Source organism: Poeciliopsis prolifica, unplaced genomic scaffold, assembly GCF_027474105.1.
Source record: "Poeciliopsis prolifica strain line A6 unplaced genomic scaffold, Auburn_PproV2 SCAFFOLD050, whole genome shotgun sequence".
Taxonomy (NCBI): domain Eukaryota; kingdom Metazoa; phylum Chordata; class Actinopteri; order Cyprinodontiformes; family Poeciliidae; genus Poeciliopsis; species Poeciliopsis prolifica.
Genome location: NW_026562425.1, coordinates 2,416,837 through 2,441,995, shown reverse-complemented (window position 1 = coordinate 2,441,995; position 25,159 = coordinate 2,416,837). Strand labels below are relative to the sequence as shown.

General features: G+C 37.7%; 3 protein-coding genes across 4 annotated transcripts; all 3 read right to left on the bottom strand.

Annotated features, from left to right (window-relative positions):
• Positions 1-6,168: 6,168 nt before the first annotated feature.
• Positions 6,169-10,259, bottom strand: LOC129377994 (alpha-amylase-like). Its single transcript, XM_055058222.1, has 9 exons — positions 9,988-10,259; positions 8,770-8,916; positions 8,356-8,553; positions 8,005-8,235; positions 7,357-7,490; positions 6,997-7,219; positions 6,793-6,914; positions 6,566-6,691; positions 6,169-6,397 (listed from the first exon to the last, which is right to left on the bottom strand). The coding sequence occupies exons 1-9, from the start codon at positions 10,153-10,155 to the stop codon at positions 6,208-6,210; spliced, it is 1,539 nt and encodes a 512-aa protein (XP_054914197.1). The 5' UTR covers positions 10,156-10,259; the 3' UTR covers positions 6,169-6,207.
• Positions 10,260-11,116: 857 nt separating this feature from the next.
• LOC129377992 (alpha-amylase-like) lies at positions 11,117-16,870 on the bottom strand. Of its 2 annotated transcripts, none has more exons than XM_055058220.1 (10): positions 16,829-16,870; positions 16,523-16,694; positions 15,930-16,076; positions 15,503-15,700; positions 15,011-15,241; positions 14,075-14,208; positions 13,602-13,824; positions 13,402-13,523; positions 13,154-13,279; positions 11,117-12,762 (listed from the first exon to the last, which is right to left on the bottom strand). In XM_055058220.1, exons 2-10 carry the CDS (start codon positions 16,688-16,690, stop codon positions 12,573-12,575), a joined length of 1,539 nt encoding a protein of 512 aa, XP_054914195.1. In that variant the 5' UTR covers positions 16,691-16,694; positions 16,829-16,870; the 3' UTR covers positions 11,117-12,572. The 2 variants fall into 2 exon arrangements, with proteins under 2 accessions (XP_054914195.1, XP_054914196.1); XM_055058221.1 differs by having other exon boundaries at positions 13,686-13,824.
• Positions 16,871-17,893: 1,023 nt separating this feature from the next.
• On the bottom strand, positions 17,894-22,328 carry LOC129378072 (alpha-amylase). Its single transcript, XM_055058344.1, has 9 exons — positions 22,121-22,328; positions 21,342-21,488; positions 21,015-21,212; positions 19,327-19,557; positions 19,090-19,223; positions 18,689-18,911; positions 18,466-18,587; positions 18,255-18,380; positions 17,894-18,120 (listed from the first exon to the last, which is right to left on the bottom strand). The coding sequence occupies exons 1-9, from the start codon at positions 22,286-22,288 to the stop codon at positions 17,931-17,933; spliced, it is 1,539 nt and encodes a 512-aa protein (XP_054914319.1). The 5' UTR covers positions 22,289-22,328; the 3' UTR covers positions 17,894-17,930.
• Positions 22,329-25,159: the final 2,831 nt, after the last annotated feature.

Genomic DNA, 25,159 nt, shown 5'->3' with positions numbered 1-25,159 from the left:
ATACCTTGTAGTTTTATTGAAAATTAAAATAGGAGTAAATTGGTGACACACTGAGGAGCCTCGCTCTGAAAGCTGGTTATGACGTTATCTGTCTTAGACCAAGCCATATATATTTAATGTTTTAAGTTGCTCAGGGCTGGTATCTATAATTAAGGCTTTTCGCTGGATTTGCTCCTTCTGCAATGCCTGATTGACCGATTGCTTTCCAAATATCTCTTGAAAAAATAAGTGCTCATGTTGTGAAAAGAAAACAACAAAATGTGTCAAAACCTTGTTTCACAGAGAGAGATGTTAATCTATCTCAAGAAATTTTAAAAGGCAAACATCATATTTCATAGTCATAAATATATTATTTAATGTATGAGACCTGAATAAATAATTGGGTTTCGTGAATGCTTGTGTGTATTAAAGTAACAATGCTGGTCAGTATCTCAACATTTATTGGTCATTTTTTCCACTGGTCTCAAAATGTTCAATTTTTTTATTTTTTAACTCCTGCTCAGACATTTCTCCTGACTGAATAAAATAAATGTAAATATACATTTTAACATTATGAACTCATGCTGGAGCCTTTAGACTTTGCTTTCAATATTGTCATGTTTTCATATCATCTTTGGTGGCCACAGCGTTGTCCAGTGATGTCGAAGAGTACTAACATCAGCAGCTTTCACTTGATTTTGGTCATTTAAACGAAACACCACTGTTGTGAGTGACAAGCTAGAATACAACTGAGAAAGAAAAGTTTTAAACTGATGTTCTAAATAGCTCCTCTTAAGTGTCTACAACTTTTGAGGAAGTCCCAGAAACAGCACTACAGAGCAGTGAGTATGTCAGTAATGTCAGCAGTAATGTCCTAATGATTCTGCCACTCTGCAGAATCCAGTCATGAAGGGGCTATGCCAGCACATCAATTATGAGGAGCGTTTGTTGAAGTAATGTGCTGCACGCAAGTCAATGAACAAGGGTGGACGGGACCTGCTGCACTATTCATGTAACCATCTGCTCCCTTTAAGCAACTCTTCCTTTAGAGGTCTGAGCGCTCTGACGCCAAGCGATGTGCCTCGTGCCTGACCAATACATCCTGCAAAACCCAGAGTTACAGGCAGGGAAAGGTGATTTAGACCAGTCATTGGTGCTACCCTTAATGCTTTGATATCTGCTTGTGCAAACAATGTGCAGGGCACATGTGAGACTGGAAATTGATGGAATGAGAAAAAGAAGAAAGGGCGCAAACACAAGCAGCAGGAGACTTCCACAGCAATAACGACGATCAATAAAGAAAATACAAAGGTTAGAGCTGAGAGGCGTTATTACATAAGATCCCAAAGCCAGCACATAAAATATATATGATGCGGAAATAGGTATGATCTATGTTTGGAACTGATTGCCAAAGAAGAAATATTTTGATATTTCTTCCAGTTTAGTTGGGCTAAAACTCTGAAAATCATGCATTTTTAGCACAATAACAAGTCGGGAAGCTGTTGACCTGCAGCCAGATGGATTTTAGAGGTGATTAGAACCTGCCAATGGCCTAATAAAAGCCTTGGTTTGCACTGAGTTTGTTTGTACAGCAAATCCATGCTCTGATTACATGATATATCCACAGTGAATATCTGTAAGCAGAGGGTATGCAATGCTATGGAGGCATCTTATCAGTATGCAAATTAAACAGCTCACTTTGCTCATTATATTAAATGAGCCGCGACTGAATGAGTTTGTCTCAATTATTTCAGAGTTATGCTCGCCGCCTGTTTGGCATAGTGGTATTTCAGATTCATATTAAAGCATTGGTCAGAGACTGAGGGCTAAGTAGGGCTTGTCACACACTCTGCATTTACCATGCCTGGGGTTTGTATTATGCACACACTCACACCCACGCTCACACACACAGAATAACTCCCTAGTTTAAATATTGGCAACCTTGTGGGGGGCCAGCTTTAAAGGATGACTTAGCTCAACAATAATATCATAAAGTATAAAGCTGAAGAATTCTTCACATTGCTCTGTATGCTCCTGTATCTGTTGGTGGGAGGTATTAAAAGTGCTCTTTGCACAGGCAGCTGACTGGCTGGGAAAGAGTAACTGTGATCTGCTGCTAATTGTGATCCGCTGCTTAAAACACACACACACACACACACCCATGAGTGTGTAATACTACTTGTACCCACACACATTGTAAACAGGGGTAGGACTGCGACCTTGTGCTGCAGGAAACTGATTCCATTTTATAATTTGTGGAGTTCCTCTGGGTTTTGTTCTTAGATCTCTTCTTTTCTTTTATTTTAAAAAAATAGGTAATTATTAATAGTAACATAATTGATCAGACTTTTTTTCCCCCAGCATGCTCTGTCTGATAAAGCCTGTGTGAAGATGTTTGACCCAAAAACGACTTGCAACCAGGAGTGTCTAATCACCACCTTCCTGGATGTTTATTTTGTCTCTGAGAGCTTCGAGGAGGCCAAGGAGAAGATGAGGTGAACAACAAAACACACCGATGAAAAAAACCATAAAATCTTAACTTGAAAAAGATGTTATAAGTTAAATAATCTGCCAGTGGAATGATTGCTATTTTTTGAATCAATATTAAGGAATTATTAACTTAAAACAAGCGCCTATATCTTGCTGAAAAGTTACTTAAAAGTTAGTTTCATCTTATTTCAGGTGAACTATTACATTTGCACTAGAAACTAGACTAAAAATACTTGTTAAGATTTTATGTTTATGGAGTGCATAGCTAAAAAATCTAGTTTTAATTTCATCATGAAGAAATCCTTCACTCCAGAGCCAAACAAAGTTAAAATAATGATTCTAGTGTGTATCAAACTGTGAAATGAAACTGATGGTGTCTTTTTCAAATCTTTTTTATTTTGCTCTGAAACTGTAAATCCTGACTGACAGCAGTGTATATTAAGAGTGTATTGTAAGCCTGATGGCCAATCCCATGAAGACTATTTAACGTAAACTAAATTACTTTAGGTAATGTCTTATGGACATTTGGGAGACTTACATTTCCATAAATCTTCTTGGTGTATTCGTTCACACAGTTAATTTCTGAATAACCATTTGATGATGACGATGGTTCAGTTTCATATTATTTCTTTAGTTCTGACTCTTCATATAAATCCAGTCAAAAACATCTGGTCAAAAACGCCTTCACGTGTTACCTGTACACTTTGCTCTGATTGGCTCTGTGCTGTCATGTGACTCAGTGGTTCAGCATAGGTCGCTACTGACGAACTGCTGTTACATTGAGTGACCTGAGGGTGGCGCTCATGGAGCGAGATTTCTGTCATCCATTGGAGAGTTCAGGGTGGGTGGGACACACACACGCACGCACACACGCACGCACGCACACACAGACCCCTTGCTGTTTCACAGAACTATTATGACCAATTTTTTTTGTATTACAATTAAGAACCAAATTTGACTGCATTTCATGACCTGCATGACTGGATTGTAATTGTATACATTAAAATATGATGTTTTTAATGTATTTATATGATGCTCTGTATAACTGAAAATGAACTGAATCTTCTTTGTAAAGTGCCATTCGTTCTAGAAATAAACTTAATTGAGGTTAATTAAAAAAATACACCTTCAGCTGTTAAGTTCAAATTGTATTTGTTAAAGTTAACAAATTAAAGGTCTTGTAAATGGAAGTGTTTCTAAAACTACACAAAATATATCCTTAGAACATTCCTCTTGCTTCTAGTAATATCATGTCCCTATTATTTTCTTAGCCAAATTACATAAAAATTGTAGGGTGAATGTGTAACACTACTTGTACTTCACTTACACACTCAAAAGACAATAGAAAAGTTTTACACGTGTCTCTTGTCACTGACAACACACAAGATGAAACTTCAATGTTCAAATCATCAACTATGACTAATACTCTCGCATTATGGATTTCAGGCTTCTCAAAATTTGCTGGGACTTTTTATTTTGTTTTAGGAGAAGTTTGACTTCACAGTTTTTGCTTCAACACTGCCCCCTAGCGAAGAAAAATCGGATCTCTATCTGATATCAGACAAGGCATACGGTACAGGTCATGATGCTGGATGCGTTGTCTATGACAGCTGCATGGTAAGAATGTAGGACTGTGCACAAATACCATAAAGTTAAGCTCTCGTATTTCATATTTTCCCTTTAATTCAGTTATTAACAAAGAAATAAGTATTAAAAATGTTTGTAAATCTATCATATGCACAATGACATGATTGTGGATATGTTATGTTGATGATGTATTTTACTAAACAGTCTTTTCAGGGTTTAGAGAAATTTTTTCTGCTTCTTATTTCCCCCTTAAAGAAAAAGCTCAGTACAGTAAACTTTAAGCATGCATTTATCTTTAGGTTGATGATTACTTTATTCAAGACAGGTCTGCTGCACCATATGAAATATAAAACAGGAAGGGGACACCGTTGACAGCCATGTCAGAAAGCATCAGTGAGGATGACAGGAGCAAAGAAGCTGGTCTGCGATGCTGACATCTCTGTAGCTAATCTGAGGGTACAGGTCCGCACAGTTGCTGGACCGAAAGATGAAGGAGAGGTCAATAATTTAGCATCTGCAACGTGTTGAGGTTTGTCTAGTGCAAAAGTCTCCTTCAGCCATTTCTTCTGCGCTCATTGTCTGACCTACTGTTTTCCCTCTTTCATTTAAAACGCCACAATGTCTACGACACTTTCAGGTCTAATGTAATAAGGCTCAAAGTTTGTTTTCAATGCTTTCTCTATGCATTTTTTAAAGGAACTAAATATATTACAAGGGCTCAAATTACAAACTACATTTTATCCGTGCTTAAACCGTTTATGTTCAATATTACATGTTTTTTCCCCCTTTCTCCCCACAGTCCTTTCTCTTTCTATTAGGCTGTCAAGACTTCCTCATTTTTCTTAGCGCATGTGCTCCGTTGTCATGACAACTGGGATGAGCTGAATGTTCTGGCAGGTATCACCTTTGCAGTCTCACCTCTGGTGGCTGGCGCTCCAGTGTCACTGGTCCAGATCTGCTGACAGAAGCTCAGCGGTTGGGCCGGGATGGTGGAGACGGAGAGACAGAGAGAGAGAGAAAAAGAGAGAGAGATTCGGAAAGAGAGAGAGGCTGATGGGACAGGAAGACAAGGCAGCAGAGAGTGAGGAATTGTGAGGATGGAGGGATGAGGGGTGCCAGCACGGCACTGAGGTGAAACCGAAGTGGCTGCAACGTGATGGCGAGCTGTTGTCCCAGTGGAGTGGAAATACACAATGCAGGAAGGACATCTGCAGAAATCACATTCTTCATTCAGGACACTCGCTGACCCTTGACAGCTGAGAAGAGAGGGTTTACAATATTATTACATCCTTCCAGGAATGACCCAGCAAACTGGGTAAGGTTTTTAACCCCAAATAGGTTAAACTGACAGTCTAACATGATGTGTAAAGTGGCTTTTATAAAAATAAAATACATTAAAAAAAGAACATAACTGGATTATTGAAGAGATATTTGGGTTTTAAGGGAACATTCTGGTCACTGTTCTTGTCCAATCCCATGATGCTTTGCTAGAGCTCTATAAGCAACTTCTTACGGACTGAATCAACCACTGTTTCACCTTCATCAGAAGAATTCAACAGTGAGGTAGGACTGTTGTCTATCTCCATCCTTTCATCAGGCTAAAAATCCTGCTCTGATATTGTCATGACATCAGACTTTGACTGGACTGCAGAATTAACAGTGGAAGAAATTAGAATGACCAAAACTAAACCTGACAACTCAATGGAAAAAGTTAAGTGGTCTCGAAATTTTTGTTTATTTGTAGATTAATGACTTCAAAGATAACCCTGTTTTTGTTACACAATGAAAAAGCAACATCAGTAGTGACATGCAAAGAAATTTAATGCATTAACAGAAAAAAAAATATATTAAATGCAATATGCATACGTCAATTAAAATGTTGATACATGTATCAAAATTCTTTAAACTAATTTTTAATATATTTTCCAGTTCAAACAAAAACCGTATCTGATAATACTGGTCTCTTGAATTCATCAAGTAAATAAGTTAAACGGTCTCACTTTTTTACAGTCTCACTGGACTGTTGAAATAATACAAACTATTTCTTACATTTTCTGATTTAAAAGGACTAGACATGTTTTTAAAATAGTAAAAACGACATTGAAACACTCATCCAAGATAATGCTTTATTTGAATTAATGGAGGGTGTGTTTACAACTTAGAGTCAACATGAATGGCAATGAAAGGATCCTCTTCTGTGTTGCTGATCTTAAAGTGGGCACGGCTATCCACACCAACATAAATCTGCTTTCCAGTGCAGCTGCTTCCCTCTTTCTGGCCAGAAATGACATCACAGTAGGTACCAGCTGGCAAACCGGTGTACAGAGTTAAGTCCAGGCTCCTGAAGGTGAACAGCAAATTATTTTTGATTGAAACAAAATCAGAATTTCATTTTTTAGCATGTAAAACAGCAGCAACAAAACATGTATATCTATATCCTGTCTTGCACATTTTATTGATGTGATTGCCAGACTGAATTAATTTACTAAGAGTTATCCTAAGGCCTTACCAGTCGTCATTGTTAAAAACTATAAAACCACGGTTACCGCGTCCAAAGGCAACCTGATTGCTCTGGTTGTCCCACCAGTTAGCGAGTAGTTGTCCATTGACCACATTACGGAACTGTACCATGTTCCTTGATAAGAAATGTGAAAAGTAACAAACATAAATGTTGTTGGTTTTAGTTATATTATGTTACTAATACAGTGGATATATTTTGAGCAGAAAGTTTCTCACACGATCTGACGCCATCTGTGCTCACAAATCCATCCGTTTCCACATGTCTGGTCCTGATTGATGATTACAGGCTTGGTAGTTCCGTCACCAAAGTTAGGAGGACCCTGCCAGTAATTCTGATCCTACAATCACAATGAAGGAGATTAAAAGTTGATCCAAAGATGAACTACAGCACAGAACGTTGGTTAGTATTTCAGCACGCACGTGTCCGTTGACGATCTTGCGGTCCCAGGTGTAACTAGACATGACTCTGGCCTGTCCGTAAGGGTGGGCAAGCATAAAGCCAGTAGCCATCTTGTACAGTCTGGAGTCCCAGAAGGTAAGAATGGATGGACCACCAGCACCGTCACCTCTTTGGTTGTCATGGTTGTCAACAAATACAACAGCTTCGCCACTGTACATGAAGCCCCAGCCTTCTCCCCAGTTCCTTGACAAAAAAAAAAAACAGAAAAAAAGGTTTTGAATTAAGTAATGAAAATAAGGAGCTCTAAGAAAAAACCCTAATCTTTATTTAGAATTTTAATAATTATTTTCACATTGAAAACAACTACTGTTTATACATACTTAGTGTAGCTCAGCTTTTCTCCGTTCCATTTTCTGAAGACATATCCCAGTTTGGCTCCGTATTTGAATTCTGTCACTCTTCCCAGATGAGTGTATTCTTTATATGAGATGGCTTCACCTCCCAAATCAATAACCTGGACCAAAGCAATACAAGCTTAGATTTGAAGTATATCAATAAACACAATAAACTCTTAGTATTTGCTGTGGAAACAATTTTCTGCTTTTTATTCTATATTATTTCTTCCATTTTCTCTCCTGCTTTCTAATGCCTTACCAGGGCTGTGCAGATACCTTTAACAGGATCTATTCAAAAAAATGTATCAATGGCCACACAGACCTGCTTTGCGTCAGTTTATGTATGCAAGCGAGACTAACTGGATTGCTGGGAGCTGTTTGTTGAATCAAAAAGAGTTGGTCCACAAACTAGGGCTGCACTATATTAGGAAAACATGTCATATTGTTGAACAATGTAAAAACAACGAGTCGCAATAAATAAATACAAATGCGTTTCTGTTTTGATTTTATAGATGTCAAATAATGAGGACTCATTGCAGCTGCTGGAATGGTTCTTTGTGATATGCAAATTGCATACACTGTCACAATAAAATTGTAATACATAGGGGAAAAAATATATATACTAAATGTTACCTCCTGGTAGATGAAGGGCCTACTGTTTGCAGGGAACCATTTAGTGTTGAGGTTGTGAAGACGTCCAAAAATGTTCTCCAGGTCTCCGGGCCACATGTGCTTGCAGGCGTCCATTCTGAATCCAGCCACACCCATGTCAGCAAGTTTGTTCATGTAGTCTGACACTTTGTCCCTAACGTACTCTTTCTCCAGTGCAAGGTCCAGAAGTCCGACCAGATTACAGTCACGGACCTAGAAAAGTCCGTTTATAATGAATGTTCTAAAATTTTATAATAAAACAGTGCTGAGGTTTAACAGAAATTTGTAGACATTTTCACCAATGTGACAGTCCTGATTATTGTCATTAACTACCTGATATGCATCTCCATAGTTCTCAATTTCACCACTGCCAGTCTTGCATTTGTGACCATTGAAATCCCAGGCAGAGTAGGGAACACTGGGGAAGTCCCTTGTGATGGTGCTGAACCAACTTCCACATGAAGAGTGGCTTCCATCTCCTCCTCCAGTTGCAGCCATGTGGTTGATGATGGTATCCACATAGATGTTGACCTGTTTTTATGAAATATTATCGGTGTTTTAGCTATCGGACACATGTAACAATTGAATTCTTAAATGTGGTTCTGCTTATACTTTAATATAAAAAATAATGACTAATTTTTGATAAGTATTTGGTACATATTTGCTGGTTGTATAGGTCTGTAGATTTACATGTTGCTGTAACATTCAGTAGCTTTGTTGGCTTCTCACTAAATCACTGTTCTTTACCCCAACATTGTTGCATCTGGTGATCATGTCTCTCAGTTGTTCTTCAGTTCCAGATCTGGAGCAAAGTTTGTAGCTAGTTTGCTGGTATCTCTGGTACCACGGTCTCCAGGGATTGTCGAGAACAATGTGTTCTGCTGGTGGAGAGATCTGATCCAATGAGATAAAACTGCATTAGTTAATACTTGACCACTTCATCTGACTTGCTTCCACTCCCCCTTTTCCCACTGTCTGTTAGAAAACTGTATTGCGTATCATGTGCATGCAGAACTTAATTCATTAAAAAAAAATAGTCTTTTTTTTTAAACATATTCTATTTAGTTCGGAAACAATTTTCTAACCTTGATTATAAAGATGTCACATCATTGTCTGCGTCCACTCATTGTCTATTCCTGCTAGTCCAAGCAGGGAAGCCCACCTCCAGAGATTTAGTGAGAGGCAGGATACACCCTTAACAGATCCTCAAGGGAACACAGACCTAAACCCATCAACACACACACTCACACCTAAGGGCAATTTAGAGACACAATTGGCCTAACAATCCTGTTCTTGAACCTTTAAGGGAAGCCAGAGTACCTGGAGAAAATCCATGCTTTCATAGGTAGAACACGTAAAATCTATGCAGAAAGACTCCAGGCCAAGATTTTAAGCCAGAATCATCTTGCTGCAAGGCAACAGTGCTACCAACAGCACCACTGGGTGGCCCTGTTATGATCTTGTAAAAAATAAAATTATTGCATTTGCGAGCTGGTCAGACCTAAAGTGCATCTGTCCTCCTCATCTGCTGATCGGGATGATCAGACGACCATTTATTTTTTAACAATAACAAGACCTGGAAAGCTAAATAACATATCTTCAAAAATCCAGCTCTTTACTCTGTTATCGGTTTAGCAAGAGAGGAATGACAAGTTGCCGTCAATGTGGATTGATAAAGGCAGCAGACTCAACCAATGCAAGAAAACTACAACAAACTTAACTGTTTTTATAAAATTCCATTAATATCCATAAACAAAGCATTTTACTGCTTTTTCTGACTTCAACTTCCCCAAGGACTATTTTATTTTCATAAAGTACACAGTGATATTGACATCTTTCTACTTCAAGTAAGGGAACTACCACTGAAAATAACTTAAAAGAAACAATCTAACACTTTTGGCATGGAAATGGAATATTTTACTAAGAGCTAAATCCTGTTATACATTCATGATCATCAATACATACCTGAACACCACCAAATCCCTTTGGACCCAAGAAGCGCTCACATTCGTCAGCAATGTCGACCCAACGCCACTCAAACAAGTGGACAATGGTTGTCTTTCCATCCTTGAAGTGTGGGTTGTGCTGGGCGAAGCACAACCCTAACAATGCTGTCAAAATGATCAGCTTCATTGTTGAGACAACTGGACACACACATTTCACCAAACTGCAAGCATTTATATATTTTCCTATCTTGTTTAACCAATGAAAAGCTGACAAATACAAGCCTGGGGATTTAGCAGGTGCAATTTTATCAGTTTGGACTTATCAGAAAACAAAAAATAGCTACAGTGCTCATGCAGGGTGGAAATCTAAACATGACAAATATTAATAAGACTTTTTTCATGAAGTTGATTAATATAAATATTGAGGATATATTTTTCTAAGTGCTAATTTATCTGGGTCACAGTGTGTTGGATAAATGGCAGGATGGGTGTGTCTAATCTGCAGGTTGGACACACCTAATGTCTTGTTCTTAGTCTCTCATGCAGGCACACATATGTACACAGTAAGTGTGGTTCTCTTGGTGCATTTTTCAGGAAAGTGTCCAGATTAAGATGAATTGATTCATTTTAATCAACTGAAATTAATTGATTGATTTTCTTTTTTTAATTGTATTTATTTTTTTGTTTGGTACGTCATCACTTACGCAGCGAGGCATTAGCAAACACTTTAGCTGTCAGTGCAAACATTGTTTACGGACTGAGAAGTCTTGGGAGTTATTTTTAACAAAGGTTTTGAAAATCACAATGTATTTGTCAACTTTCCAGGGAGTGAACAGTGTAACAACTTCACTCTAAGATCAGACCAAGCATACTGGCAACAGTTCATTTCTTAACTGTTCACAAGAGTTTTGTCACAAAATGACAGAACAACGTAAAGCCTTCTCTTTCTGAATAAAACATGGATTTGATATTGATCTATAAAACACATTGTAAACAGAGGGGTCTGGATTTTTATTTTAATATAAATTTAAAAAAGGAAGATGTCTTTGAACACCATTAAAGTGTAACTTACTCTACTGCTTCCATGATTTACACTAAATTAGGAAAAACTTTTATAAAGTGAAATGATATCATTGATAACCTCTTAACAATACTATCCCACTAATACACTGCCACATTTTTTTCTATTATTGCATGCAAAATTTTAAGTAAAAGTTAACTGTGTTTGCATGACCTTCAACTATTTGGACTATTTGTCCGTGAGTGGGTGTCTGAGTGGTTAAGCATATTCAGAGAAACAAGTGTTTGCTTTTGTGTGGGTGGATTTGATGGAGTGATGGAGGTGCACAGCTGGTGAGATTGGTCAAATGTTTGCAACGCGCTGCAACCAAATGCAGAAAAGAAGACTGAACTCACACAAACTGTACCACACCAAGAGACTGTTGCTCCCCCATATGATGCATTCTGAGACGCCCCAGGTATTGGCAGGGACTCCAACGTAAATCTCTTTTGTGTTCTGAGATTGAGGTGCAGGACACAGCCATAATCTTTTTATTCATACAAATGTTTATTTGCACTGAGAGTAACAAAAACATCAATATGTAATATTTACTGTAACACTGAGAAAAGCTTTGGTGCAAATGAATGTGGCAGTACACTGAGCTGAAAAGTTGGACATACTGGTTCAACCAATTGTCACTTACAAGTGAGTGAAGTGGTAGCAGTCACTATACTATTGCATATGATACTGATTACCATATAGTGTTAGCTTTGTGACTATATTTGAAGATGCATTGTTTTTGCAAAAAGTACAGTTTATTTGCATTGGACATGTTGCTTTTTTTTTTAGAAAGTTAGAACAAACTCACAGTAGAAAGCACTTTATAAACACATAAATTAAAATAAGCTTATTTTATTTTAGCCTCTAGCAATGGGATTGCTAGAATTAGTCAGTGTTTCATTTATTATGGCTTAAAAGCAATGCTACACAGGCAGGTTTTTAGGCTAGTTTTAAAGGAACTCAGTGTTTTGGCTGGTTTGCAGTTTTCTGGAAGTTTGTTCTATATTTGGGGTGCATAGAAGCTGAATGCTGCTTCTCCATGTTCAGCTCTGGTTCTGTGGATGCAGGGCAGACTAGATTTAGAAGACCTATGTGGTTTGGAAGTTTGATACAACAGTAGATCTTTAATAAATGATGGTGATAAGCTGTTCAGTGATTTATAAATTCATAAATACAATATTTTCAAGTTGATTCTCTGAGCTCCAGGGGTCTTGTGAGAATTTAAGAATTGGGGTGATGTGCTATATGTTCCTGGTTTAACTGAATCCTCTAATCCAGGAAATATTCTTCAGGTGATAGAAAGATGACTTTGTAACTGTATGTGGCTTTGATAATATCTAACACATTTTATAGGACCTTGCATGTGCTTGAACGTCATTGGTTTTGAGGTTTGAGTGAGACGTATGGACTGTTATTTTTTTGTTTTCACTTTTTTATTGAACATTTGCATTCAGAAATAAAGCAAATAAATTTGTGCCACTCAGGAATATTGCTGTGGGAGATAGGTCTGTAAATATAAAATGATTAAATACTGACATTACATGTCAAATCTTGGATTCAGCATGAATAGCAACAAAGGGGTCCTCGTCTAAGTTGCTAATCTTGAAGTGGGCGTGCCCGTCATCACTAACAATAATCTGCTTTCCAGTGCAGTTATTGCCTTCCTTCTGACCAGAAATGACATCACAGTATGTGCCACTTGACATACCAGTGTTAAGGGTTACATTAAGGGTCCTAAAGGCAAAGACAGGGTGACATTAGAGCAACCATAATATAATATATAGTGTACTTTAATATTTTGCACATTTCTTTGTCTTTCCTTCATCATTTCAGAATGGAAATGCCTCTCAAATCAGAATATAATAATATGAAAAGTTACTCTATTTCAGTAACTCTATTAGTGACATATTTCAAGTGTTCATTACAGTTCCTTTGGATGAATATGGCTTAAGCTTAAGGAAAACCAAAAACTGAAATGATTTGAGGAAAAGGCTTTTTCAAGTCAAAGTAATGCTGATTCTTATATATCTATATATATATAGATAGATATATCTATATATATATAGATATAGATATAGATATATTGTTCTGTGAAGGAGTGGAAAAGCAGAATTTCAGTCCTTACCAGTCATCATTGTTAAAAACTATAAAACCACGATCACCACGTCCAAAGGCAACCTGGTTGCTCTGGTTATCCCACCAGTTGGTTTGAGGCTGTCCATTGACCACATTACGGAAAATCACCATATTTCTGTAAAAAAAAACATACATATTTATATAATTATTTACCATGTAAAACTTTCTTTGTATCATCTGCTAAAGTAAGCCAAATTTGGTTTGTTGAAAGGTTGGGCGCTTCCTTTAGGAACTCACGTGATCTGACGCCATCTGTGCTCACACACCCATCCGTCTCCACATGTCTGATCTGGGTTAACAGAAACAGACTTGGTCGATCCATTAGTGTTGCTTGGAGGGCCCATCCAATCATTCTGATCCTATTGGTTTTGAAAAATAGGTAAAACATAAAAGCCTCTGCAAAACTCCTTATACCTATAAAGGTTGGCAGACGTTACTTTTCCATTCACAAAGTTTCTGTTCCAACGGTAGCTAGACATAACCCTGGTCACTCCATAGGGGTGAGCAAGCATGTACCCAACTGCCATCTTGTAGAGTCTGGAGTCCCAGAAAGTTATGATGGATGAGCCACCTGCCCCATGACCTCTCTGGTTATCGTGGTTATCAACAAAGACAACAGCATTGCCATGAGACATGAAGCTCCACCCTTCCCCCCAGGTCCTGGAAACAAGATATAGAAACATTGTAGATGATAAACAAGATAAAAATAATAAAACAAAAATGTTCTTAAAAAATATCAGAACGTTTTTAGTCATGATGTTACTGCTATAAACTATTTCAAGAGATATTTATTATTACTGTTTGCTGCTGTTAGATCAATGCCATTTCAAAATCAAGAAAACTTTGTTTAAAAGTTCATAAGTGAACATCAGGATTTTCAATGTTGGCATATCTACCAAAATAAACATACCTTGTGTAAAACAGTTTCTCTTTATCCCACTTTCTAAAGACTTTTCCTAATTTTGCACCATATTTGAACTCTGTCACTCTGCCCAGGTGGACATATTCAGTGTAAGAGATGGCCTCACCTCCCAAATCAATAACCTTGGGCCAAAGGAAAAAGAAAAATTTACATGTACACCAGAAATGGTTCAGGCTCACTATGCCAAGTCACAAATACAACAAAACATTTAGATGTTCACTAAAAAAATATGTTTTTGCTTATTTTGCTAAAACAAATACAAAGCTCTAGGATACATCTGTTAAAACCTCCTGGTGTCAGTAATTTTTATGGATGCATCATAAATTTCATGTTTTTATATTTTGGTAAATGTTTGAGCCATCCTATAATAGTTTTCATGTGTACATCTGCTCTCTGAATTTTGCATGTCATCTTGTTTTTCCTCATTTTCTCATTGTTCTTATTGCAGCCTGTTTTATGTCTTATTTGTTTATTTGAAACAAATAACATTGCTAGAGCTTACCCAGTCACACTGAAGAGTGAAACTTTCATAAAAAGTATCTGTTTTCTGTCAGCAGTATTTAAGATACAAACCGCTTGCATGCACTCTCACAATTTGAACTCACTTCATCTTATGTTTGCACTCAAGACTTTTAGGCTTCTGTCTCTTTGAGGATCTGATAAACTGATATATACACTCCTTATGTCTTAAGGAGTGTTTTTAAATGTGTAACAGTGAATCTTTCTTCCAAGCAACCTTTTATGTTACACTGCTTGTTTTTTTTTTTGTGGATTTTTACAAAATATACAAAAAATATCAAATCCATGAGGAGGCAACTACTTTACACTACTGAGCCACAACACAATATATACCATATGACATTATTAGACATTTTAAATATCTCTTCATTTACGGAAAATATTATTCCATTACATACATTTTACCTCCTGAAAGATGAAAGGTTTGGAATCCCTGGGAAACCACGTTGTGTTGAGGTTCTGAAGACGACCGTAAACATTTTCCAGGTCACCTGGCCACATGTGCTTGCAGGCATCCACTCGGAATCCAGCTACACCTAAATCAATTAGCTTGTTCATGTACTCAGCCACTTTGCCTCTGACGTAGTCTTTCTCCAAATTAAGGTCCAAAAGACTGACCAGACGGCAGTCTCGTACCTAAGACAGCCAGTGCTTATGTTATCATTCCATCTAAAAGAACCTAATTAGTGTTGAAATAATATGGAATTGATCAACTTTATTGTATTAATGAAAGCTTAATACATGTTTTGTATTTTAAAGTAAAATGTTCAAGCAGTTGTGTTAGTGACTAATATCCTGTCCTACACAACAGGATATTAGTCACTTTAAGTAAATACATACTTAAAGTGGATACCTTAAATCGTTTTTTAATTGAAAAATGATTTAAGAATGTTTCACCTGAAAAATGTCTCCATAGTTTTCAATGTCACCGCTGCTCGTTCGGCATTTGTTCACATTGAAGTCCCAAGCAGAGTACGGGACGCTTGGAAAATCCTTTTTGCCAGCACTGAACCAGCTTCCACATGAGGAGTGGTTTCCCTCTCCACCACCACTTCCACACATGTGGTTGATGACAGCATCCACATAAATATTAACCTGTTGGCAATATGTAGGTACAACAAATCATGGCAGTTTCTATAAATATTTTTCAACATTTATGATTATACCTAATGAGCTTAACTATTTACAATTCTTTAATTCTGAATTTGATATCATTGTAGAAAATTATGCAACTAAAAGCTTTAGGTACTTATTTGTTGTTTTCATAATGGCTTAGGATCTATAAGAAGGTGCTGCTTAAAATTGATATCTTTTCCAAAATTACCCCAACATTGTTGCATCTGATGATCATGTCTTTAAATTCCTCCTCACTGCCTGATCTGGAGCATAAATTGTAGCTGATTGGTTGGTATCTTTGCCACCATGGCTGCCATGGCTGGTCCAGAACAATGTGTTCGTTTGGAGGAGAAATCTGAGTGAAAGACCCAAAATATAGTAATTATGTATATTTGACAACTTTTTTTATACTGAGGACACAAAGTCATATGAAAAATATACACCATGTTCGAAATTATTATACAAATTGGATTTAAGTGTAGTAAAGATACACAAAGGTGGAGGATCCTCCAGAGGCTTGCAATGCATGAACCTACTGTATCACTTGCATAATAATTTGGAACACAGCATATAGGCTGGAAAATAAATTGCAGTGAAAACGAAATTTTCATCAAGGAACAACATTAGCAAAATAAGCTTAGTACTTAATACTGATAAGCATTATTAATAATTACTGATAGAGTCTAGTGAATTACACACACTGGAACATTTAGTGAATTCATAATAGGAAAAGGAGCCATTATAAACAACTACTTCTCTAAAATGCAAACAGATCAAACGCTGTTATTTAGCTCAACTCACCTGGACACCACCAAACCCTTTTGGAGCTAGGAAACGTTCACACTCGCCAGCAATGTCAGACCAGCGCCACTCAAACAGGTGGACAATTGTTGTCCTTCTATGCTTAAAATGGGGGTTGTGTTGTGTGAGGCTGAGCCCAAACAGGGTTATTAAAATAAACAGCTGCATGCTTCTGTGAAAAGAGAAAGACTTATTCCATCTTCTGCAAACATATGCCAGTAACAAAAATAACAAAAGTAACAAATATTTTACATTAAACATTTTGTTTAACCTAGTTCTGAATGTAGTATATTCAGACACACTTACCAGTTAGAGCACTCCTGTTTAGACTGGCCCCATGTGTGTTTGGTCACTTATTTCAACAGCTAAAAAGCAAATAAAAAGCTGAAGCAGGTATGCAAATCAAATATAACCTTTAGCCTCTGTGAAAAACAGTAATCAAAGTAAAACATTCACTAAAATGTGCTGATTTACTGTCGATCTGTCCTTGATAGACAGAGTTCTGCATTCTGTCCTTGATAATTTACCAACCGTTTTAAAAAGTTGACTTTTGTCATAAATTTAAAATGTAGATTTGCTTTACTATGGACAGTGTCTGCTGAAATACTCAAAAGAATGAAGCTTTTCTTATTTGGGACACAGAGCCACTTGGCTCTGTGTCCCCACCAGAGCCAAGTGGGAACACAAAAAATCTTTTTCATAGTTTCTTGTTGACATTCCATTAAGTCTTATTTTATTTGCAGGAACTGTGATTTCAGCATATGACCTACGTGTGATTAGAAAATACTGAACTATCTAGTGAGTCATTTTAAGAGGAATGCCCCTTTGGTTCTGTCTAGCAGTAATACAACTCCCCCTGATGGCCTGATGACTGAACATCGTCATAAGTCAAGTCGCTGACATATCTAAGCAATCCTCATTTCAAAGGAATAGCTTTATTGTCCGGTTACTCAGGCAGAGTAGATGTCGCCAAACAAATGAGTCCTTCAGTGATCTTCATTGCTTATGCATGACATGAACTTGATTTCAAGATTTGGATTTCTATGGAGAGTTAACACTTTAGGCATTGTTAACCTGATGATTTATTTTAAACGCTTGTCAGGGTCTGGTGTAGGCAATCGGTGCGTCATGTCACAATCACAGCAAGTAGCCTTACAATCTCATTGGATCTTTGACATATATATGACTTATATATGGATATGATCGTTCAGTGTCTTGCAAATAAAAAATGTGATCTCTATCAAAGTCATTGAAGAGCTTTCTATGCATTTTAATGTGTCCTTAAGGCATCATGAGTGTCATAACATGTATAATTTTAAACAGCTATAAAAAGATGAAAGAGCAATAACAGTAAAAAAAAGACAATCCATATTTAGGATTTTATGCAACTTTATTTGGAGTTAGCAGTTTACAGCTTGGAATTAGCATGGATAGCAATGAAAGGATCCTCCTCTGAATTGCTGATGTAGAAGTGGGCGCGGCCATCGCTTCCAACCTGGATCTGCTTTCCGGTGCACCTACTTCCTTCCTTCTGACCCGAGATGACGTCACAGTAGGTTCCACCAGGCAAACCGGTGTTCAGGGTGACATCTAGGGCCCTGCAGTTTAAAAATGGGGCACAAATTATTTAAAGCAAACTGATTCACTTTTAAAGAAGAAAACAATGATGTAAAAAAACTTAATGTACAATTTACAGAAAAATAAAGGATTTTTTGTCTCTTAAAAAGCTTACCAGTCATCGTTGTTAAAAACTATGAAGCCACGGTTACCACGTCCAAAGGCAACCTGGTTGCTCTGGTTGTCCCACCAGTTGGCATGAGGCTGTCCATTGACCACGTTACGGAAAATGACCATGTTCCTTGAAAGATCAGATTTTTATTTAATCCATTCGATCATCGGAAATCTAATCATGCTATGGACTGTAACGTGTTCTGTGAACCCACTTGATCTGACGCCATCTATGCTCACACACCCATCCGTCTCCACAGGTCTGGTCAGCGTTGATTGGAACAGGCTTGGTGGATCCATCACCATTACTGGGAGGGCCAATCCAATCATTCTCATCCTATAATCAACAACACTTTTTCTCACCACAGAAACAACTCAAAACATGTTTCAAATATATTATATCATGTTTTAAAATTTTTAAACAAAACAAAGGCAAACCTTTCCATTCACAATGTTACGGTTCCAGCGGTAGCTCGACATCACTCTGGCCTGTCCATAAGGGTGAGCCAGCATGTAGGCCACAGCCATCTTGTGGAGTCTGGCGTCCCAGAAGGTAACGATGGAGGCACCACCAGCACCGTGACCTCTCTGGTTGTCGTGATTGTCAACAAAGACAACAGCATTTCCCTCAGGCATGAATCCCCAACCTTCTCCCCAGTTCCTGGACACATGAACACATCATATCTATACTAGGGAATCCATTGGTGAAATACATATATAAATAATTAAACATTAATGTCAAAACTATTTATGGATTTTGAGTGTGACACACAAATTAAGTCACTGATATTTTGATATTGTTCAGTAACTTTTAGACACCACAGAATTTGCCAACATACTTGGTGAAAGAAAGCTTCTCCCCATTCCATTTTCTGATGACATTTCCCAGTTTGGCACCATATTTGAATTCAGTCACCCTTCCCAGATGGAAATACTCCTTCGAGGAGATGGCCTCACCTCCAAGATCAATTACCTATGTGTGATAGTCATGCATAAATCCAGTGGAGCAATAGTAAAGCTGTCTGGCTATTAGAAAGAATATTTTTGCGTGAAATTTGTGTCGTTTTCTAGTTTACCTCCTGGAAGATAAAAGGCCTGGCACCACTTGGGAACCATTTGGTGTTAAGGTTGTTGAGACGACGGTAGATGGTATCCACGTCACCAGGCCACATGTGCTTGCTAGCATCCACTCTAAATCCAGCCACACCCATGTCAATAAGCTTGTTCATGAAGTCAGCCACCTTGCCTCTGACGTATTCTTTCTCAAGGGCAAGATCCAGCAGACCAACCAGACGGCAGTCACGCACCTACAAATAAGTAACCAGTCACAATAAAAAAGATGGAAATAATCACGCTGATTGGAGGATCATTTACATATATATATATATATATATATATATATATATATATATATATATATATATATATATATATATATATATAATGTGTCCTTAAGGCATCATAAGTGTCATAACATGTATAATTTTAAACAGCTATAAAAAGCTATGTTTTTCCCTATATATATATATATATATATATATATATATATATATATATATATATATATATATATATATATATATATATATATATATAATTTAAAAAAAAATTCCCTTCTCACCCACCGCGGGTGGTTCTTATCCTCTGAGCTCGGGTCCTCTACCAGAGGCCTGGGAGCTTGAGGGTTCTGCGCAGTATCTTGGCTGTGCCAAGGACTGCACATTTCTGGACTGAGATGTCTGATGTTGTTCCTGAGATCTGTTGTAGTCACTGCTCCAGTTTGGGGGTTACTGCCCCGAGGGCCCCAATGACCACAGGCACCACTGTGGTCTTCACCTTCCAGGCCTCTCCAGTTCTTCCCTGAGGCCCTGGTATTTCTCCAGTTTCTCGTGCTCCTTTTTCCTGATGTTGCAATCACTTGGTATTGCTACATCTACCACAACGGCTTTCCTCTGTTGTTTATCCACTACAACAATGTCTGGTTGGTTCGCCATTACCATTCTGTCTGTCTGGATCTGGAAGTCCCACAGGATCTTAGCTCTGGCGTTCTCCACCACCTTTGGGGGTGTTTCCCACTTTGATCTCGGGGTTTCCAGTCCATATTCTGCACAGATGTTTCTGTACACAATGCCTGCCACTTGGTTATGTCGTTCCATGTACGCTTTCCCTGCCAGTATCTTGCACCCTGCTGTGATGTGCTGGACTGCCTCAGGGGCCTCCTTGCACAACCTACACCTTGGGTCTTGTCTGGTGTGGTAGATCTGGGCCTCTATTGCTCTGGTGTTTAGGGCCTGTTCCTGGGCGGCCAGGATGAGGGCCTCTGTGCTGTCCTTGAGTCCAGCTTTTTCCAGCCATTGGTAGGATCCCATGTAGGGGCTTGTCCTCCCATGATGGTATCTCTAGCACCTCAACCTCCGTTCCCTGGCAGTTTCGAGTGCTTCAGGTACTCTGACAGTTGGACATACAACATATTTCATACAAATATTGGGTCTCATGGTTGCTCTTATCATCATAGTATCTCAAGGAGATACTGAGATGAGTTGTATTGGTAGGGATCGTTCTCAATGCTGCAATGCTCAAGTCCCCACCCGTGTATCCCCTCACTGGGTGGGGACTTGGAGTTAAGTCCCCACAGTTCGCCCTCTCAAGTGATATACTGACGCCTTATGACCTATCCAGTCAGCTATATATATATATATATATATATATATATAGATATATATATAAAGTTATTTTGTTGTTTTCTTTTTTCAGCACTAATTACCTGATAGGGATCGTTGTAGTTCTCAATTTCACCACTACCAGTCTTGCATTTATAGTCATTGAAGTCCGAAGCAGAGTATGGGACGGTTGGAAAGTCCTTTCTGCTGGCACTGAACCAGCTGCCACAGGAAGAATGGGTTCCCTCTCCACCACCAGATCCACACATGTGGTTGATGACAGCATCCACATAGATGTTGACCTGTGAATAGACACAAGCGTTATGAAACCCTAAGCCCACTAGGGTTTAGGGTTTCACAGGGGCTTTGATGAAAGCCCCTGTAGCCAGGCTTGCTACTATACACACAGACCATAAAGAAGTGTATTTTACCCCAACATTGTTGCATCTAGTGATCATATCCCTGAGCTCAGCCTCACTGCCAGATCTTGAGCAGAGGTTATAGCCAATTGGCTGGTATCTCTGCCACCAGGGCCTCCAGGGACTGTTCACAATAATGTGTTCATTTGGTGGAGAAATCTGAGCAACACAAAAGACAAATGTTAATTTATCACTTGTAACTTGTCACATTAAAACACAAATTTAAAAAAAAAAGTTAATTTCTAAAGGAACATTTAAGGGAGTACTCTTGAGCAGCTTCAGTTTAGTCAAACAACTAGCTGTATTACCAAATATAATGCAATGAATCCGAAAAAGCAATGGATTATAGGAACTTAAAGTTGATCATAGTCCCATACTTCACTTGGTTGTGTTTGTAAAAGTTCTCTTGAAAAGCAGTGGCCACATCAACAAAGATAATTGGACATTTAAGGCCCATTAAACATCTGTCATTGCCAAGGTGTTTGTAAATGACATGAATTTAAATAACTTTTATTGAATTTATTTAATATCCAAGCCTGTGCTGTAAAAAAATAAATAAAAAAAATAATATCCAGGTGCTTGCGTTGAGTCTTCGGCAAAGGCAAATAATTAATCTTAAATTACTTTGATTGGGATCAGGAATATAAAAATCTTTGTCAGGAGATTTCCAGCAATAACTGTTAAGCATAACCATCCTGAAAAAGTAGTTGCCATGTTTTTTTTATGACTATTTTTTGTCCTGTAATATTATTAAACTCATCATTTACAGACATTAGCTCAAGCAGACATACCTGAACACCCCCGAAGCCATTAGGACCCAAAAAGCGCTCACACTCTGCAGCGATATCAGCCCAGCGCCACTCAAACAGATGGACGATGGCTGTCCTTCCGCTTTTGAGCTGGGGATTGTGCTGAGCAAGGCTCAGGCCAAACAGAGCGACCAGAATGAGAAGCTTCATGTTTTTCCCTAATGAGAGAGAAACTGCACTCACTCTCTGCCTTTTCCTGTTTGTATTTATAGCAGTTTAGCTCATGCCTGGATAACACGGAGATAAGGAGTTGTCGCTGTTGTGGTTAAACAGGTGCTTCTTTCTCACAACTTGGTGACATAAGTACTGCACCTATTTTTAAAGATGTTAAAACAAAATATATCAGTATTTATTTAGGGTTATATGAGCACGATTTAAGAGTATTTGTCTCATTGAAAGATGGGAAATGACTTTCAAAGGAGAAGCCAGTTAGGCTCTGCACATCTATTATGTATACTATTCATTGTGTTATGAATAATACTACTAATACAAATATTGAAACACACCTTTGTATTTGTTTGACTTCTCATGGCAGATATGAGTGGGAAGGACAACATTCACCACCAGTTGCTTTTCTATTTGGCTTTACCTCTAGCTGCCATGTTTTTTTCTACATGTAAGTGTGAATGTCCTTGAGGTTATAGTAGACTATCAAATTTCCAGTCATGCTTGGCACTTATGTTGTTTCACTTGGCACTGTAAAAAAAAAGGCCTTATTTTGCAATACTCCAATAAGGTTTTTACATTGTTTCTTTCTCACAAGTAAATTTTAGGTAGCAGATAAAAATCCTTTTAAAGCCAGTGGACATCTATCAAGAGGAAGATAAACAACAACAGTCCCATCAATGTGGACCTGCTAAAACATACCAGACCAACTACAAAATCAATGACTATATTCTGATTTTGGGCGTTTTTTCCTTTCCTGGACTTTTCTCAAGAAAAAATAAACACTTGCTGCAAAATTCTTTAGCATTTTGGACGTGCATTTACGAAGTATTTGGATCATATGATAAGGTCATACCTCAACATCTCAGCGAAGCTTCATCTTCTTTGCCTCTATTCTTAGATATTGCTGTAGTCTAGTTTGCGCTGTGAAGTGGTCAGCCTTAAGAAATGTAGTTAAACCCCTTGGGAAGCAAATGGTGGAGCACCTTTGCATTCACAGAGATTTTTAAAGATATTTTATTGTGTGTGTGATCTGAAACCGACATGTTTCATCGAAAATTGTATGTAATTCCATGCATATGGAACAGCATTATTTTGATCTCAATAATGTGATTTTTTTTACTGCAGTTGTGTGCTGATACCGTAATCTCAGATGTCATGTTTTTATTAGTTGTGTGAAAAAAATGATCAGAATTAACAAAAAAATCTTAAAATCAGCATGCTCTCTGTTTGTAGTCTACATTTTCTCAGTGAATTGAGTTTCTGAAATAAATAAATCCTTCAATAATAATATTTATGAAATATGATTGTATTTATATGTATGCATGTCAGCCTGTCAGTCTAGCTGGTCACTGTTTAAAATGAGTACATTTGCTAAATGAATCATTCTTCATTCCCAACAGTGAAATTTGTGTGTTGGAGTTTAGTTGCAAGTTATGTAATCTGACTTGTAATCTGTAATCCACTTAGCCAGAGTTGTGTAAATTAGGCAGGAAACCAAAAATGCTATGCAAAGAAAAATATGGCATAATGTCCACAACACTGACCTTGAAAGAATGCAAACATGAAATAACGGGCAGCCTTCAGGAGAGGGACTTATTTACTTATTTCAATCCAATATATTTAAAGTTTATTGCAGCTTTACAATAACAGGTCTTCTCAAACACTTAAATATAACTTCATTGCATAAAGTAGGCTTGTAAATTCCAGGATGACAATGCTTTTCCTTTTTCTGTGTTGAAGCTTTTATTAAAAGACTTGCTTCAACCCATCCGCTTCCTCTCAGAGCCCACTCCAGCCACTGTGACCACCTCCCACAGTGAGCATGCCAAGCTAACATCTGACCTGCCTTTCTGAGTTTCGTTCTGGGTCACTGCCGCCAGTGAGCCTTCAGGACATGCGTGTGTAAAGTAAAACACAAGGTTTAGATACAGCTGTGTCTGTGTGGACAATGTGCGGTGACACACAAGGTCAAGAGAAGAAGAAAAAAAATCTACAATTGGTGGGCAGATTTTACGGCAGGTTTTGGATAATCTTCGCACATTTGTTTCATAAATCATGCTGAAATAACATTTTAGTCTTTTGAAATTTTCATGGAAATATTTTCACATTTATTTTAAACAGGAAATGTTCACACTTTTTTCATGTGGTTATTACTAGCAAAATCGCTTTATAAACAGTTGGTATCAAATATTTAAATGAATATTTCAATGAATATTGCTATTGGCTATTGGCAAATAGTGATATTGTGCTAGTTTTAGGGGAGCAATAAACAGGACATTTTCTGAGAGTAATTCCTGAGGCGTTCCTAAAAAAGTTCTCTCCCTCTTTCTCTCCTGCTTTTTTGAAATTTACCTTGTGTGGTTTTCAATTTTCTTTTCTATTTTCAACCAACTATGTCAACTATGGTATTAGGATGAAGGAGACAGTGGTTCACCTGTAATTACTCCTAACAGAACGTATTTAGCCCTATGGGCCAATCAACGTAGCTTCACGAGAAACATAAGTTAAAAGTTCCAAAACTATAAACCTCGAAAACTATCCAGCAGCATCAAATTCAACAAATTAACACAAATTCAACAATATGTTACAATTGTGCTACAAAATATGGCAACCGCTTCAACTAATTATGCATTATTAATGTGTGTCTTGTTACATTTGAAAATTGTATTAATTACAATTATTTAAGTTTTCAAGGCAAATTGAAAACCCCACAAACAAAAACTGTTTTCATGTCTTTATTTGGCATAATTACAAGTTGCAGCCTGGAATCAGCCTGGATGGCGAAAATAAATAAACAGCTACAAAAAGATGTAACAATGATGAAAAACCCAATCGATAATTAAGATTTCATGC

Excerpts from the sequence above, each read along its gene's own strand:
- LOC129377992 (XM_055058220.1), bottom strand. The coding sequence starts at position 16,690 with ATGCAGCTGTTTATTTTAATAACCCTGTTTGGGCTCAGCCTCACACAA. Across the intron at positions 15,701-15,929 it reads TCAGATGCAACAATGTTGGG|GTTAATATTTATGTGGATGC; the intron begins GTAATTTTGGAA and ends TATTGCCAACAG. Across the intron at positions 13,825-14,074 it reads GAGAAACTGTTTTACACAAG|GACCTGGGGGGAAGGGTGGA; the intron begins GTATGTTTATTT and ends TCTTGTTTCCAG.
- LOC129377994 (XM_055058222.1), bottom strand. The coding sequence starts at position 10,155 with ATGAAGCTGATCATTTTGACAGCATTGTTAGGGTTGTGCTTCGCCCAG. Across the intron at positions 7,220-7,356 it reads GAAAAGCTGAGCTACACTAA|GAACTGGGGAGAAGGCTGGG; the intron begins GTATGTATAAAC and ends TTTTTTGTCAAG. Across the intron at positions 6,398-6,565 it reads GTTTTTAACAATGACGACTG|GAGCCTGGACTTAACTCTGT; the intron begins GTAAGGCCTTAG and ends GTTCACCTTCAG.
- LOC129378072 (XM_055058344.1), bottom strand. The coding sequence starts at position 22,288 with ATGAAGCTTCTCATTCTGGTCGCTCTGTTTGGCCTGAGCCTTGCTCAG. Across the intron at positions 21,213-21,341 it reads CTAGATGCAACAATGTTGGG|GTCAACATCTATGTGGATGC; the intron begins GTAAAATACACT and ends GTCTATTCACAG. Across the intron at positions 18,121-18,254 it reads GTTTTTAACAACGATGACTG|GGCCCTAGATGTCACCCTGA; the intron begins GTAAGCTTTTTA and ends TTTAAACTGCAG.